This window comes from Chanodichthys erythropterus, chromosome 13, assembly GCF_024489055.1.
Source record: "Chanodichthys erythropterus isolate Z2021 chromosome 13, ASM2448905v1, whole genome shotgun sequence".
Lineage (NCBI taxonomy): Eukaryota > Metazoa > Chordata > Actinopteri > Cypriniformes > Xenocyprididae > Chanodichthys > Chanodichthys erythropterus.
In genome coordinates, this window is record NC_090233.1 from 20250592 (window position 1) to 20262913 (window position 12322).

General features: G+C 35.5%; 1 protein-coding gene across 4 annotated transcripts in view; it reads right to left on the bottom strand.

Moving 5' to 3' along the window:
• Positions 1–3596: 3596 nt before the first annotated feature.
• Positions 3597–12322, bottom strand: part of prodhb (proline dehydrogenase (oxidase) 1b) — a 53699-nt gene continuing 44973 nt past the window's right edge. For 3 of the 4 annotated variants that reach the window (XM_067407393.1, XM_067407390.1, XM_067407392.1), the window contains 4 exons: positions 9980–10155; positions 8231–8329; positions 5960–6048; positions 3597–3901 (listed from right to left, as the gene is read on the bottom strand). In XM_067407393.1, coding sequence (XP_067263494.1) covers positions 3711–3901; positions 5960–6048; positions 8231–8329; positions 9980–10155 — 555 coding nt within the window. In that variant the 3' untranslated portion in view covers positions 3597–3710. The remainder of the gene's footprint in view (positions 3902–5959; positions 6049–8230; positions 8330–9979; positions 10156–12322) is intronic. The other variant, XM_067407391.1, reaches the window with a different exon arrangement.

Here is a 12322-nt window from a genome sequence, read left to right on the forward strand (position 1 = left end):
AAAGAAACAAATATATCAAACGAAGGCAAATGTACACACAAGGCAAGCAACACAAACAAAAGGGGATACAAGGATTAAACTTATTGTTGACTTATGATAACAGAAATATTTTTTTCAGAATGAATAGATTTTATAGTGTACATTTTGCTGTAAAAGTTTAAGTCATTAAGTCAATGTTTAAAGTCACCATTAGTGTGATTAGTGTTCTTTCCTGGGAGGTTTCTTCCACTGAAACTTGTTTTGGTGTATAAACAATGCCTATAAAACATTGGTTGGCTCAAAAAATTAATAGACAAATTTGACAAATGTAGTGGAAAGATCAGACAAAGATCTACATCACTATTATATCTTATTTCAACATAAAATGCAAGCTTATAGATCTCGGATATACAAGCAAAAAAACAGTATTGGTTTTGAGTTTGTAGAATTTATTATATTATGTTTGCTGAAAGCACAGACCAACTTTAATTGTTAAGTTGATCCATTTTCCTGTAAGCTGAGTGATTTTGGATGCACCAATACTAACCTTGCATACTAATATGCAAATTAGGCTCTAGCAATAGACTCACAACACTAGGATGTGGTGTGTATTATGGTCTGTCCTGTTATTTTTGAGAGCAAAAGACCCAAAGGGTTGTTAATTCATCATGGATTTAAAACGGGATATAAATGGATGAGGAATTGTGCCATTTACTTAAGAGCAATTGTCTAGAAATCATTAACTTCAGCTCAATTAATTAAAGCTTTTTATTAATCTTCCCCAAATACTCCACAGAGGGAAAGAAAATATTAAAAGAGTGAGAGAAACCATTGGTTAAGCATAAAAGGCCTCATCACACAGATAATAAAAGAGTAGATTTAATTCTCGCTCTGTATATGCTAAACACCAGATTCATTAAGCTGAAAACTGCAGATGAAATCATCTCATCAGAACTTTTCAACTTCGCTGAGCACAAGAGAGATATCACACAAAAAATAAAGTTCAGCTCCTTCCATAAAACAATGTTTTTTTAATATTATTCTCAATGAGACCCACCGCGCAAATTACAAGATTTGGCTTGAGCACAAACAAACCACTCGCTTGGAATATATTACATGTGAAATATAATCTGTTTACTGCACTTCAACTCTGCCTTCTTTAACATACAATTTCTTACTCAGAGCACGAAATATTGCATACATAAAATATACCTGTAGTTCTCAAACTCCAGGTGTTGTTATCCTTGAACTCAAACTGCCATTACTAGAAAGTGATACTTATGTGTTTATTACTGTTTAAATCATGCTTATATTTTCATTATTGGTGTTCCACTCGAGGAATAAAGGTGGGGTATAAAACAGCAGTGCACGCTCAGGCGTCTGACATTTTAGGGAGCCCTTTCAGAGTCATAAAGGTGCCGGAGAGATGGATGAGAGAAGAGAGAGTCCATCAGTGGAGAAAGGAGCAGGGGAAATGTGAATTAGATTATATGGAAAGGGAAGATTATATCCACTCTTTCTTGACCCATACAAAAATGCACCAAGATAACCACAATTTCTACAACTTACTACAGTTTTTGCTAAAGGAATAAAAGCTGTGCCTACTTGGCATTTGCCTCCAGAATCTGGAAGGTGATTGTCCTAGTAGAAGACTATCTTCTTATAATATTGTGATTTTTTAGGGCCTTGACGATTTTTGTATATTGTGATATTATTGTCATGACATTTAAGCACATTTACTCCAAAATGTTCATTACCATAATGCATATGGATGATTTATTTTATTTTAGACTTTTTTGCATGATCCTCATAAGATTTTTTTTCTTACTCTAATAAAGTAAAAATAATTGATTGCACAATACCTATCTTTTTTTTCTCCACATTACAGAAATGTGAATTTTTGTAAAAAACATGCTTGTCAAAATACAATAAAACAAGTTTTTCATAGTAGCCGAGCACGGAGTAGCAATATAACAACTTTATAACAACACAAATGTATCAAATATGATAAAAGAGCACTGCGTTACCCTACATATGGCGAACGAATCTGAAGCACTTGTCTGTGGCATAATAATGATGGCTTTCAGCCACACCCTGCTTCATACTTCAGTAATGTTAATAAATCTTTAATACATTAGCTCATCCATGAATATGATTTCTGCCCAAGTCTGTCAGATTCATTTCCACCAGCTGTAGACGTGAACACCTCCCATGATTCTGCGAAATCAAGGAGTCACCAAGCTGCTCCTTTGTTTTGAATAAGCGACCTCTAGTGGCATGAAATTACATATTGTGCCTTTAAAGTTACACTATAGCCGCGTTTCCACTGCAGGAACTTTACCCAGGAACTAGGAACTTTGGGGTGGTACTCGGTGTGTTTCGACCGCAGGAACCAGGGTCTAAATGAAGTTCCGGGTAAAAAATTCCCCCTCTAGGTAGAACTTTTTCAAAGTTCCGGAACTTTTGGGAGTGGGACTTGCGAGCTGAACATGCTGATTAGTTGAGTTCACACAGCATTTTGATTGGTTGATGAAAACAGCATTTTATTTCAACCATCATTTTTTTTTTATTCTGTTGTGGTGTGTGCAGTAAGAATTTTTTGCTATTCAAATCAACAATGGAGTTTAAAAAATACAACGATGTTCTGACGATGAGGTTCAGGCTTTATTAAGCTTTATTAAGCTTTATTACGACTAGAAAGTCGTACGCAGTCCTACGTCACCAGACTATCTTCGCGGTACTACTATGGAAATGCAGCTAGCAATAGGTCTGGGGGGAAAAATGTTCCTGGAACAAATTTCGGTGGAAACATGGCATGTCTAACTTTTGGCCCTCTAGTGGTTATAAAAAAATTACATTGTGCAAGTTTACTGCAACAATGTAGCTGCAAACTTCACATACTTTTGAAAATCCAGCATTTATTTGATCCTGATAAGCGCTCGTTGTCACAGTTGTAAACATGATGGCATTCTTCTTCTACGAGGGGGTTTAGCATCACGGCATTTGTTTCCAGGCGGACTGTTAAAGAATGTGACACACACGTCTCCTGGACATCCTGTAGAATTCAACCAACCAGACGACAACTTCGATACCCCTGACGTGTTTCCAGATAAGTGTGCCATATGCATCAGACGTTCAGCCAACGGTTCGTGGGCATGAGACTAAATTATTAGGTAAGTTTTCTTTTACAGATAAAAAGACATTTAACTCAGACTGTCTCCAGAAGTGCAAGGTGTCAAGATCTCAGAGACTTAGGTTAGGTAAAGAATCCTAAAAAATGACCCCACTTAATAAGAATCACAAGCTGAAGTGTTGTAAAATACATGAAGACTATTTTTTTATAGGCTTTATAGACAGAAAGATTGAGAGTGACTCTTGGAAGTGTGGGAGTTCATTTTTAGTTCATCTCCTACCCAGAAGTCCATTTTGCAGAGATAGACTAAAAATGAACTCCCACACCTTACTGCCAGATTCTGGAAGATGAATTTTAGAAAGATTCCAAAATAGGCTTCATTGTTTTATGCAAAATACATAATTCCTTATTTTTGTATTTGTATTTTTTGTATTGAGTTTTGTGAGATTCAACCAAGTATTTGATTTAAATAAAGAATCCCATGCATGCTATATCATAAAGAACAGCCTCAGTGAGAGTGGAAAAAAGATTTATGAATGGATGGGTGAACAAGCAAAAAACAAAGGCAATGAGTCTCTGGTGAGAAGTGGAGTGTGTTTTATACAGCAGGTGTGTAGAAGACCTCTCCATTGCTCAGGCGGCGCATGAGCTCTTTCCATAGGAGGTCTCTCTCCATCTGCACTCCTTTCATAATGCCGCGGTTCTCCTGTGCCCGGCGGGACAGATAGGGAATCACCTCGTTCACCGGACCATATGGAACATACTTGTACACTGGGAATCCTGCCTGAGCTAGAGATATAAACAGACAAGAAAAGAATACCAACATTTTTTAACTGTACTTTTGGTAATACTTTATATTGTATACTTTCATCAAAACTAATATTAAAATCATGTTAATAAATGATGGCATGTCAATCAAAATCGTCATATATATATATATATATATATATATATGTGTGTGTGTGTGTGTGTGTGTGTGTGTGTGTGTGTGTGTATATATATATATATATATATATACAAAATGCATGTTATTTTTGTTTAGTACTGTCCTGAGTAAGATATTTTACATAAAAGATGTTTGCATTTAGTTCACAAGACAAAACAATAGCTGAATTTATTAAAATAACCCCATTCATAAGTATGTGAACCACTGAATACTGTTTGTGGTTACATGGATGACTGTTTGTTTGTTTTGTGATGTTGTTCATGAGTCTCTTCTTTGTCCTGAGCAGTTAAACTGAGCTCTATTCTTCAGAAAAATCCTCCAGCTCCTGCAGATTAATCAGTTTTCAAGCATTTTTTGCATATTTGAACCCTTTCCCTTTAATGCATCGTGTTTCCTTCTGGAGCATCGGTGAATGTTTGAACCTTTTTTAATAGTTGAGTTTGAGTCCCTCAGTTGTCCTCAGTGTGAAAAAATACTTATGAATGGGGTTATTTTAATAAATTCAGCTGTTGTTTTGTCTTGTGAACTAAATGCAAACATCTTTTATGTAAAATATCTTACTCAGGACAGTACTAAACAAAAATAACATGCATTTTGTATGATCTCTCTTATTTTATTAAAATTATTCACATTTTCACAGATTCTGCAAGTGGTTCACATACTTTTTCTTGCCACTGTATATATTAAAGGTCCCGTTTTTCGTGTTTCTTTGAAGCTTTGATTGTGTTTATAGTGTGCAATATAACGTGTTCATGTTTCGCGTGTAAAAAAAACAGTATTTTTCACATAATTTACTTATCTGTATACCGCTGTTTCCACTGTCAAAAACGGGCTGATGACTTCCTTGTTCTATGAAGTCCCTCTTTCAGAAATACGTAACGAGTTCTGATTGTGCCAGCGGTTCCTGTGTTGTGATTCGACAGCAGCTTAGCGAACCTTGCCCGGAAACTTCACGCCTCTTACCATAACGTGGAGATGCATGCGCTCAGTGTTATTGTAAACATGTCTTTAATTTTACCCTATCAATTTGAGCCGGAATCAGACCCGGTGATTGGACTGCGGGATGAAATTAACAGCGTTTCGACGACATGGCGACAAACACACTCTACAAACGCAACTCTTGTGTATTCCTGTGGGCGGAGGTTAGTCAAAAAACTGTTTTAGTGACGTCATTAAAGAAGGAAGTAGAGGGATGTAGTCCTGTTGGCCGTTCGATGTAGGCGACCTGTTAAATACAATATCTCGCTTGGCATTGAACTTTGAGCTTTAAAATTTTACAGATTTTATTTATACATAACACAGTATATACAGTATAACAACAACATTACACACTAACTAAAGTTTGAAACATGGGATCACAAAGAACAGGACCTTTAAAGGGGTTTATTTTGAGATAAATGAAAGATGAAGAAACATGAAACAAGCACAACTATGAAGGAATTATAGGAAAATATACTAAATTATGTAAATTATACTAAAATACTTTTAATCCAGAATTTCACAATTGACCAATCACAATCAAATATTATAGATATTTATAGTTTATAATAGGGTTTTATATATGTATAATATACGTATTTACTTTTATATACGTATATATATATATATATATATATATATATATTTTAACTTGAAATAAAATAAACTTTGACTGAAATAAAATATTTAAAAATAATGATTTTCATTTTCACTTTTATATTCTAAAATAACTAAAACTAAAATAAAAATAAATATAAAAAACTAAATTGATATTTATATTATAATAAAATACTTTATTTAAAATGAATGAACGTTATTGTAAAGTTCTGCTGTAATTTAACTAACATGATCACTTTAGAAGTGATTTTAGAAACTCTCTCTCTCTCTCTCTCTCTGTGTGTGTGTGTGTGTGTGTGGTTCACCTAACGGAAAGCTGATTTGGTCGCACATTCCCAGGAGCTGGCCGAAGTACACCTTCTTATCTGTGGGTGCCAGACCCATTTCATTCATCCTGTTAGACCATAAACACACAGCGCCGTCACAGAAAGTGAAAAATGAGAGACGCCCCTTTGGCAAGGTCATTTAATACCGGATACATTCTGGTGATTGCTCACTCAAAGTTTTACACCGTCTTATCGGTTATAGCCATTACACGCACGAACAAGACACATTCTGAGACACTTAGGCTGATATTACGTGTGAATGATGTAAAAGTAGGATAACTAGTGTGTACTTCCATACGAATCATGCCCTGGCAACACTCTTTGACATTGTGACAGAGAATGTTATTGATATCCATCATTGGCACACCTTTGTCAAATGAGGTTACACCCCTAAGGAGTGATTACATAAAATTAATGATTGCACATTACATTATTAATTTACACAAATTAATTTACTCCCAGAGGGATCTAACATCTCTCAACTTTATGTCCAGGTGTTGATTTTTATACTCTCTAACAAATATCAGTATGCAATCATTTAATTTTGTAATTTTTCTATGTTTACAATTTATTGATACACACTACCATTCAGTTTTGGGGTCAGTATGATTTTTTTTTTTTAAAGAAGTGAATACTTTTATTCAGCAAAAATTGATCAAAAGTTACATTAAAGACTATTTCAAATAAATGCTGTTCTTTTGAACTTTCTATTCATAAAAAAATGTTATCATGGTTCCACAAAAATATGAATCAGCACAAATGTTTTTTGAGCAGCAAATCAGCATATTAGAGTGATTTCTGAAGGATCATGTGACACTGAAGACTGGAGTAATGATGTTGAAAATTCAGCTTTGACATTACAGGAATAAATTACATTATAATAGAAAATATTTATTTTAAATTGTAATAATATTTCACAAATGACTGTTTTTACTGTATTTTTAATCAAATAAATTTAGTCTTGGTGAACATAAGACTTCTTTCAAAACATTAAATAAATCTAGATAAAAAATCTAAAGATAAAAAATCTTATCGACCCCAAAATTTTAATGAATATGAGAGACTTGAAACACACACACACACACACACACACACACACACACACACACACACACACACACACACACACACACACACACACACACACACACATGTACATATGTCAAAACTGTCATATTTCATGTATTTCAATTACACTAACTTGTACATGTACATAAATCATTATATAAAAAGAAAAATCCAGATAAATACTATTATTTTAATACTATAACTTTTATTCTGTGTAATTTCCAATCAAGCTGTAATTTTGTGAAATTAGGCACAAATATTATATAATTATGTGTATAAAATTATAGCTATAAAAATAGCCTTAAATGAATAGTTCACCCAAAAATGAAAATTTGCTATTAATTAACTCATAAATAAGATTAACTCATCCAAGATGCAGGTGACATTTTTCTTCAGTAGAACAATAAAGATTTTTAGCTGAAACCATGGTCCTCAATGATTCATATAATGTAAGACAATGGCTACGGTCACTTTGAGGGTCAATAAAACATACATAAAATGAATACCCATGTCTCTTTTGACGATACATTGAGGTCTTATGAAGCAAAACAATCTGAACATTATTTACAACATTATTGCATGTAATCCACAAAATGGTATTTACATGTGCTTATCCTGGATGCCACAACCTATATAAAAATGAAGATTACAGGAAAGATCAGGAAGATTGACTTTGCAGATTCCCAAAGTTTGAGCTCCTGCACCATTATGCGACAGGAAGCTCACGGTGCAGACTGTTGTGAATTCACTCAGGATTGTTTGCCAAGGCTGTGAATTAGCTAATAATGTTGTAAGTTATGTTCAGTTTCTTGAAAAGACTGATCATTTTGCTTCATAAGGATATTGTATCATAAGGAGCCACATGTATTCATTATGTTTTGCCTGTATATTATGGTTTCTTGACTCTCAAAGTGACAGTAGCCATTGACTGAATCACCAAGGACCATGGTTTCAGCTAAAAATCTTTTTTACTGTTCTACCGGAGAAAAAAAAAAAGTCACCTACATCTTAGTCAGCCATTTTATTCCAAAATGTTTAAAATGTGATTTCAACTACTATAATTTCAACCACAAAATTAATGGATTTTTGAGTTGTGGTGGAAATGACATTTGTTCATGATGGTCCAATACCATATATAATTGAAAGGGAAGGTGAGTGTAAAAAAAAAAAAAAGTGTCCTACCTTTTGAGTGTATGCTTAACAGTGTCTATATTGTGTGATGCCACCATGACATTTGCTTTCTTATTCTGTTCGATCTCCTCCAGCACGCAATCCAGACACCTGAAAGACACCAGCTACTCATAAATCATCCTGGTTTTGGTTTGCACTTTCAGCCAACACTTTAACTTGACTGTTGACCGCCAAACACAAAAGCATTTGAAAAGATCTGATTTATTTTGAAAGCTGTCAAAATGTGCCTTAATCATAAGAGGCTTACCAGGTGAGATAAGCCAAGAGTCTAGATAAATCTCTACTGCCTTTGAAACATTCTGTCAGCACATAGACCGTCTGAATGAAGCACAGTTCAGGATAAGTATGATGTTCAGATAAGGACCTACAAGTATTTTAGGACTGCTGATCTGGACTCAGAAACTACTTGGCTATGTCATCTTGCTCCTTAAAGAGAGGCAAAGTGAACCTGACCAATTCCCTGAATCATTCCTTTCTTATTAAATGAAGAATTTCCCCTATAATTCTCTGTTCCAAAACAGCAAGTTGTCAACCTAAACAGTATTTTAGTCATCATATGCCAGTGGTTCTCAACCAGGGGGCTCTCTAGAGGGCCACAGTAAACTTTCAGGGGGGGTCATAATTATCATAATAATTAATTTAATTTTAATAATCATAATTAATCATAATTTTCAGGTGAGATATAATTGCTTTGTGCTCTTCAACTTTATTGACATTTTATTTTATTTTTTATTTAATTGCCATTTTCTATTTCTCAGTATTGCGAGATATAAACTCGCAATTGTGAGTTATAATGTCAGAATTGCGAGATTCAGAATTGTGGGATATTAACTATTTCTCGCAATTCTAACTTTTTCTCACAATTGTGAGTTTATATCAAGCAATTCTGACTTTACAATTTGCAACTCCGAGTTTATATCACAGCAAAAACAAAATCAGAATTGTGACATGTAAACTCGCAATTGAGAGAAAAAGTCAGAATTGTGAGATAAGTCGTCGCAATTATTATTATTTTTTTTGTAAACTCATTGGTCACATGAGTGCCTGTATGAGTTTTAGAGTCGGGGGACCAAAAATTACCGGGTAATGACATCATTATAGAGAAGTCTGAGCTCATGAATATTAAATCAGCTCATTCTTATAGACTGTCAAGTCATGCTACTTAATTAATATTCATAAGCCAAAGTTGTTCCATGCCGTCTTGGCATTGAGACATCCTTCCAGAGTTGTTTGCATTTACTTTGTCTAATATTAATTAATCATGTAGATCAGTAATATTATAGCACAATTAGAAATCAAGCGTATAAAATTCATTCAAACTATTAAGAAAACTAAATGTATGGCTGATTACAGCTTATATTTGAAATTTGGTTTTATTGCGAGCTAAGAGAAGTAGGATATATTTTAAATCAGACAACAGAGATGATTTGGGCTGAAACTGGGAGTCCATGGCCACCCTGTTCCAGCAGCCCTGCGTCAGACTCTATTGGAATCAGCTGTGAGTGTTAGTTGAGTCTCTTGTGTGTTTTTTGCGAGTAGCTCTATTTGTTTTCCGTGGGTGAGTGACCGTTAATGGAGCTGCAGCCCAAGAAGAGCTTTTAGATGAGTCACTTACGAGGCTCCATTTCAGTTCAGATTCTGCCGTAGAAAGTAGCTGCCTTTGTAGACAACAAGGAGGCTCACTAGTTTTGGGGTTTTCAAGTGTGAAATTTTCAAGGAAGAATTTGGAAGATTACTTGCCTGTGGTACATTCTGTTAGTACATTCATAGTCGGGGTTGATGGGGTCTTCGTATCCAATCTCTGCTGCTCGGCTTCTCTCCTGGTACATGTAAGCCCCCCTTACCAACTTGGCAGCGAAACACCAGCCCTCCCTTTTTGATAGCTCAACGTCCATGGACACATTATCAAATGCCTCCTGAGCACAGAGAATTCATTACTTTGCAACAGATAACCTTATTTTAAATGCAACATTTCAGGAAATTAAAGGGATAGTTCACCCAAAAGTGAAAATTCTCTCATCGATTACTCACCCTCATGTCATTCCAAAACCATAAGACTTTTGCTCATCTTCAATCCAGGTTTAATCCAAATTAAATCTGTTCATCATATGAAGTGATCGTGTCTCTTCACATTTTGAAACATCAAAGTTTTAGGTGAATAGATTTTCAGTGGAGGGACAGAAATCTCACAGATTTCATTAAAAATATCTTCATTTGTGTTTTGTAAATGAATGAAAGTCTGATGGGTTTTTGGAATGACATGAGGGTGAGTAATTGATGACAGAATTAAAATTTTTGGGTAAATTATTCTTTTATTCACTTCCTTGCTCTTTTGAATTTGACATACCATGTACAGTAAACATACTCTTAACCACAGGAACTTTTTTCCAGGCACTAGGGACTTTGGGGTGGTACTCGGTGTGTTTCAACTGCAGGGACCAGGGTCTAAACTAAGTTCTGGGTAAAAATGTCTCCCTCTGAAAAAATCTGTGCTCGCTAGGTAGCACTTTTTCAAAGTTCAGGAACTTTTGGGGGTGGGAGTTGGGCGCTGAACATGCTGATTGGTTGACTCCACGCAGTATTTTATTTCAACCACCATTTTTAAAAGTCTGTTGCGGTGCATGCCGTAAGAGTTGTTTGCTATTTGAATCAACAGTGGAGTTTAAAAAATACGATAGGTGGACTGACGATGAGGTTCAGGCTTTATTAAGCTTATACGCAGAGGACAAAATCCAGTGTAACTGGAAAGTCACGCGTTATTTTGGTGGAAATCCGGCTTTACATTCACAATGCAGAGCCTCCCTCATACACAAAATGGCAAAAATGTGTCAATTAGAAATCGTCATGACATTGACATAAATACGGTGCAGACTCGTTTAATATATAAACGAGTTTGACAACATTACCAGAGGACATATATCATATTTTATGGAAAATAAGTCACACTGGGTCAAAATTGCATTGTTGAGAGAAAAAAAAAAAAAAAACGGTGCATAAGTCACATTTTCAGAAATCAGGTAACATACCAGTAGCCTGGTAATACCAGACTCTGCTACTTCACTTTGCTTCGTAGACAGAGTCTGGAATGGCATAATAGAGAAGTGTTTTCTCTCTCGCTAGGGGGCGCTTGTCTGAAGTTTAAAATCATTGGTTACCCGTAAGCCAATCAGATACGTTTAGTTATGACGTATGTTATGTGCCTGTACAGCCGCATCGAAGCACAGACATCATGCATCGAACTCAAATCTATGATTGAACTTCCACTGTAAACCTCTTGTAAAAACATGATAAAACAAATGTTTATCAAACACTCTTCTTGTTCTGGCTTCAGTTTGAAAAAGAGTTGAATGTTCTCCATAACAGAGCGAATAGCATCCCTTGTCTCGTTTCCCATTTCCGCGGTCGTTTCGGTTTTCGATTTCTCTAACCGTCAATGTAAATCTCGGCGCTTAGCATCTACGTCACGGCTCTCAGCCCGCCCTCTGTTCGTTGATTGGCCCGGCTGTTTCCAGACCGGTGGCAAACAGAAAGCTTTGATGCTGTATCAGACTGAGTACAGAAGCGAAATGAAATTGAGCGGAAGTAGGAAGTCTGACGTAGTCAGGCTAACATACCAGTAAATGTTTACAAACACTTATAAACAATCAGGGTATCTTCCGTTCATTCATTTTATGATTTAATACTGAAATCAGAAACACAAGAATTTTTTTTTTTTTTTTTTTTTCGTTTTTTATTTTCATAAAGAAAACGAAAAAAACAATTGGCTTGATTTTTCTTTTTTTTTTTCTTTTTTATTCTGGGGTTGGAAACGAATCAATCTCTATATGTGGGCGGGAATGAAACACCTCTTTGTGCTGATTGGTCAACCAGACATCAAAACATGTCGCCATCAGTTGTTCATCGGTTCCGCTTAACAGAATAAAAGTCCCTCGTTGCTACAGCATTCTCGAACCCCAGGCCGATCACTGCTGGCAAGTGAGGCGAGTGCACCAACAATGACGCTAAACACCACATTCTCTAGTGGTCATCAGTGCGCAGTGGTTCTCACTAACTGGCCTCTGTTACGCAATGTGAGTGGATGTC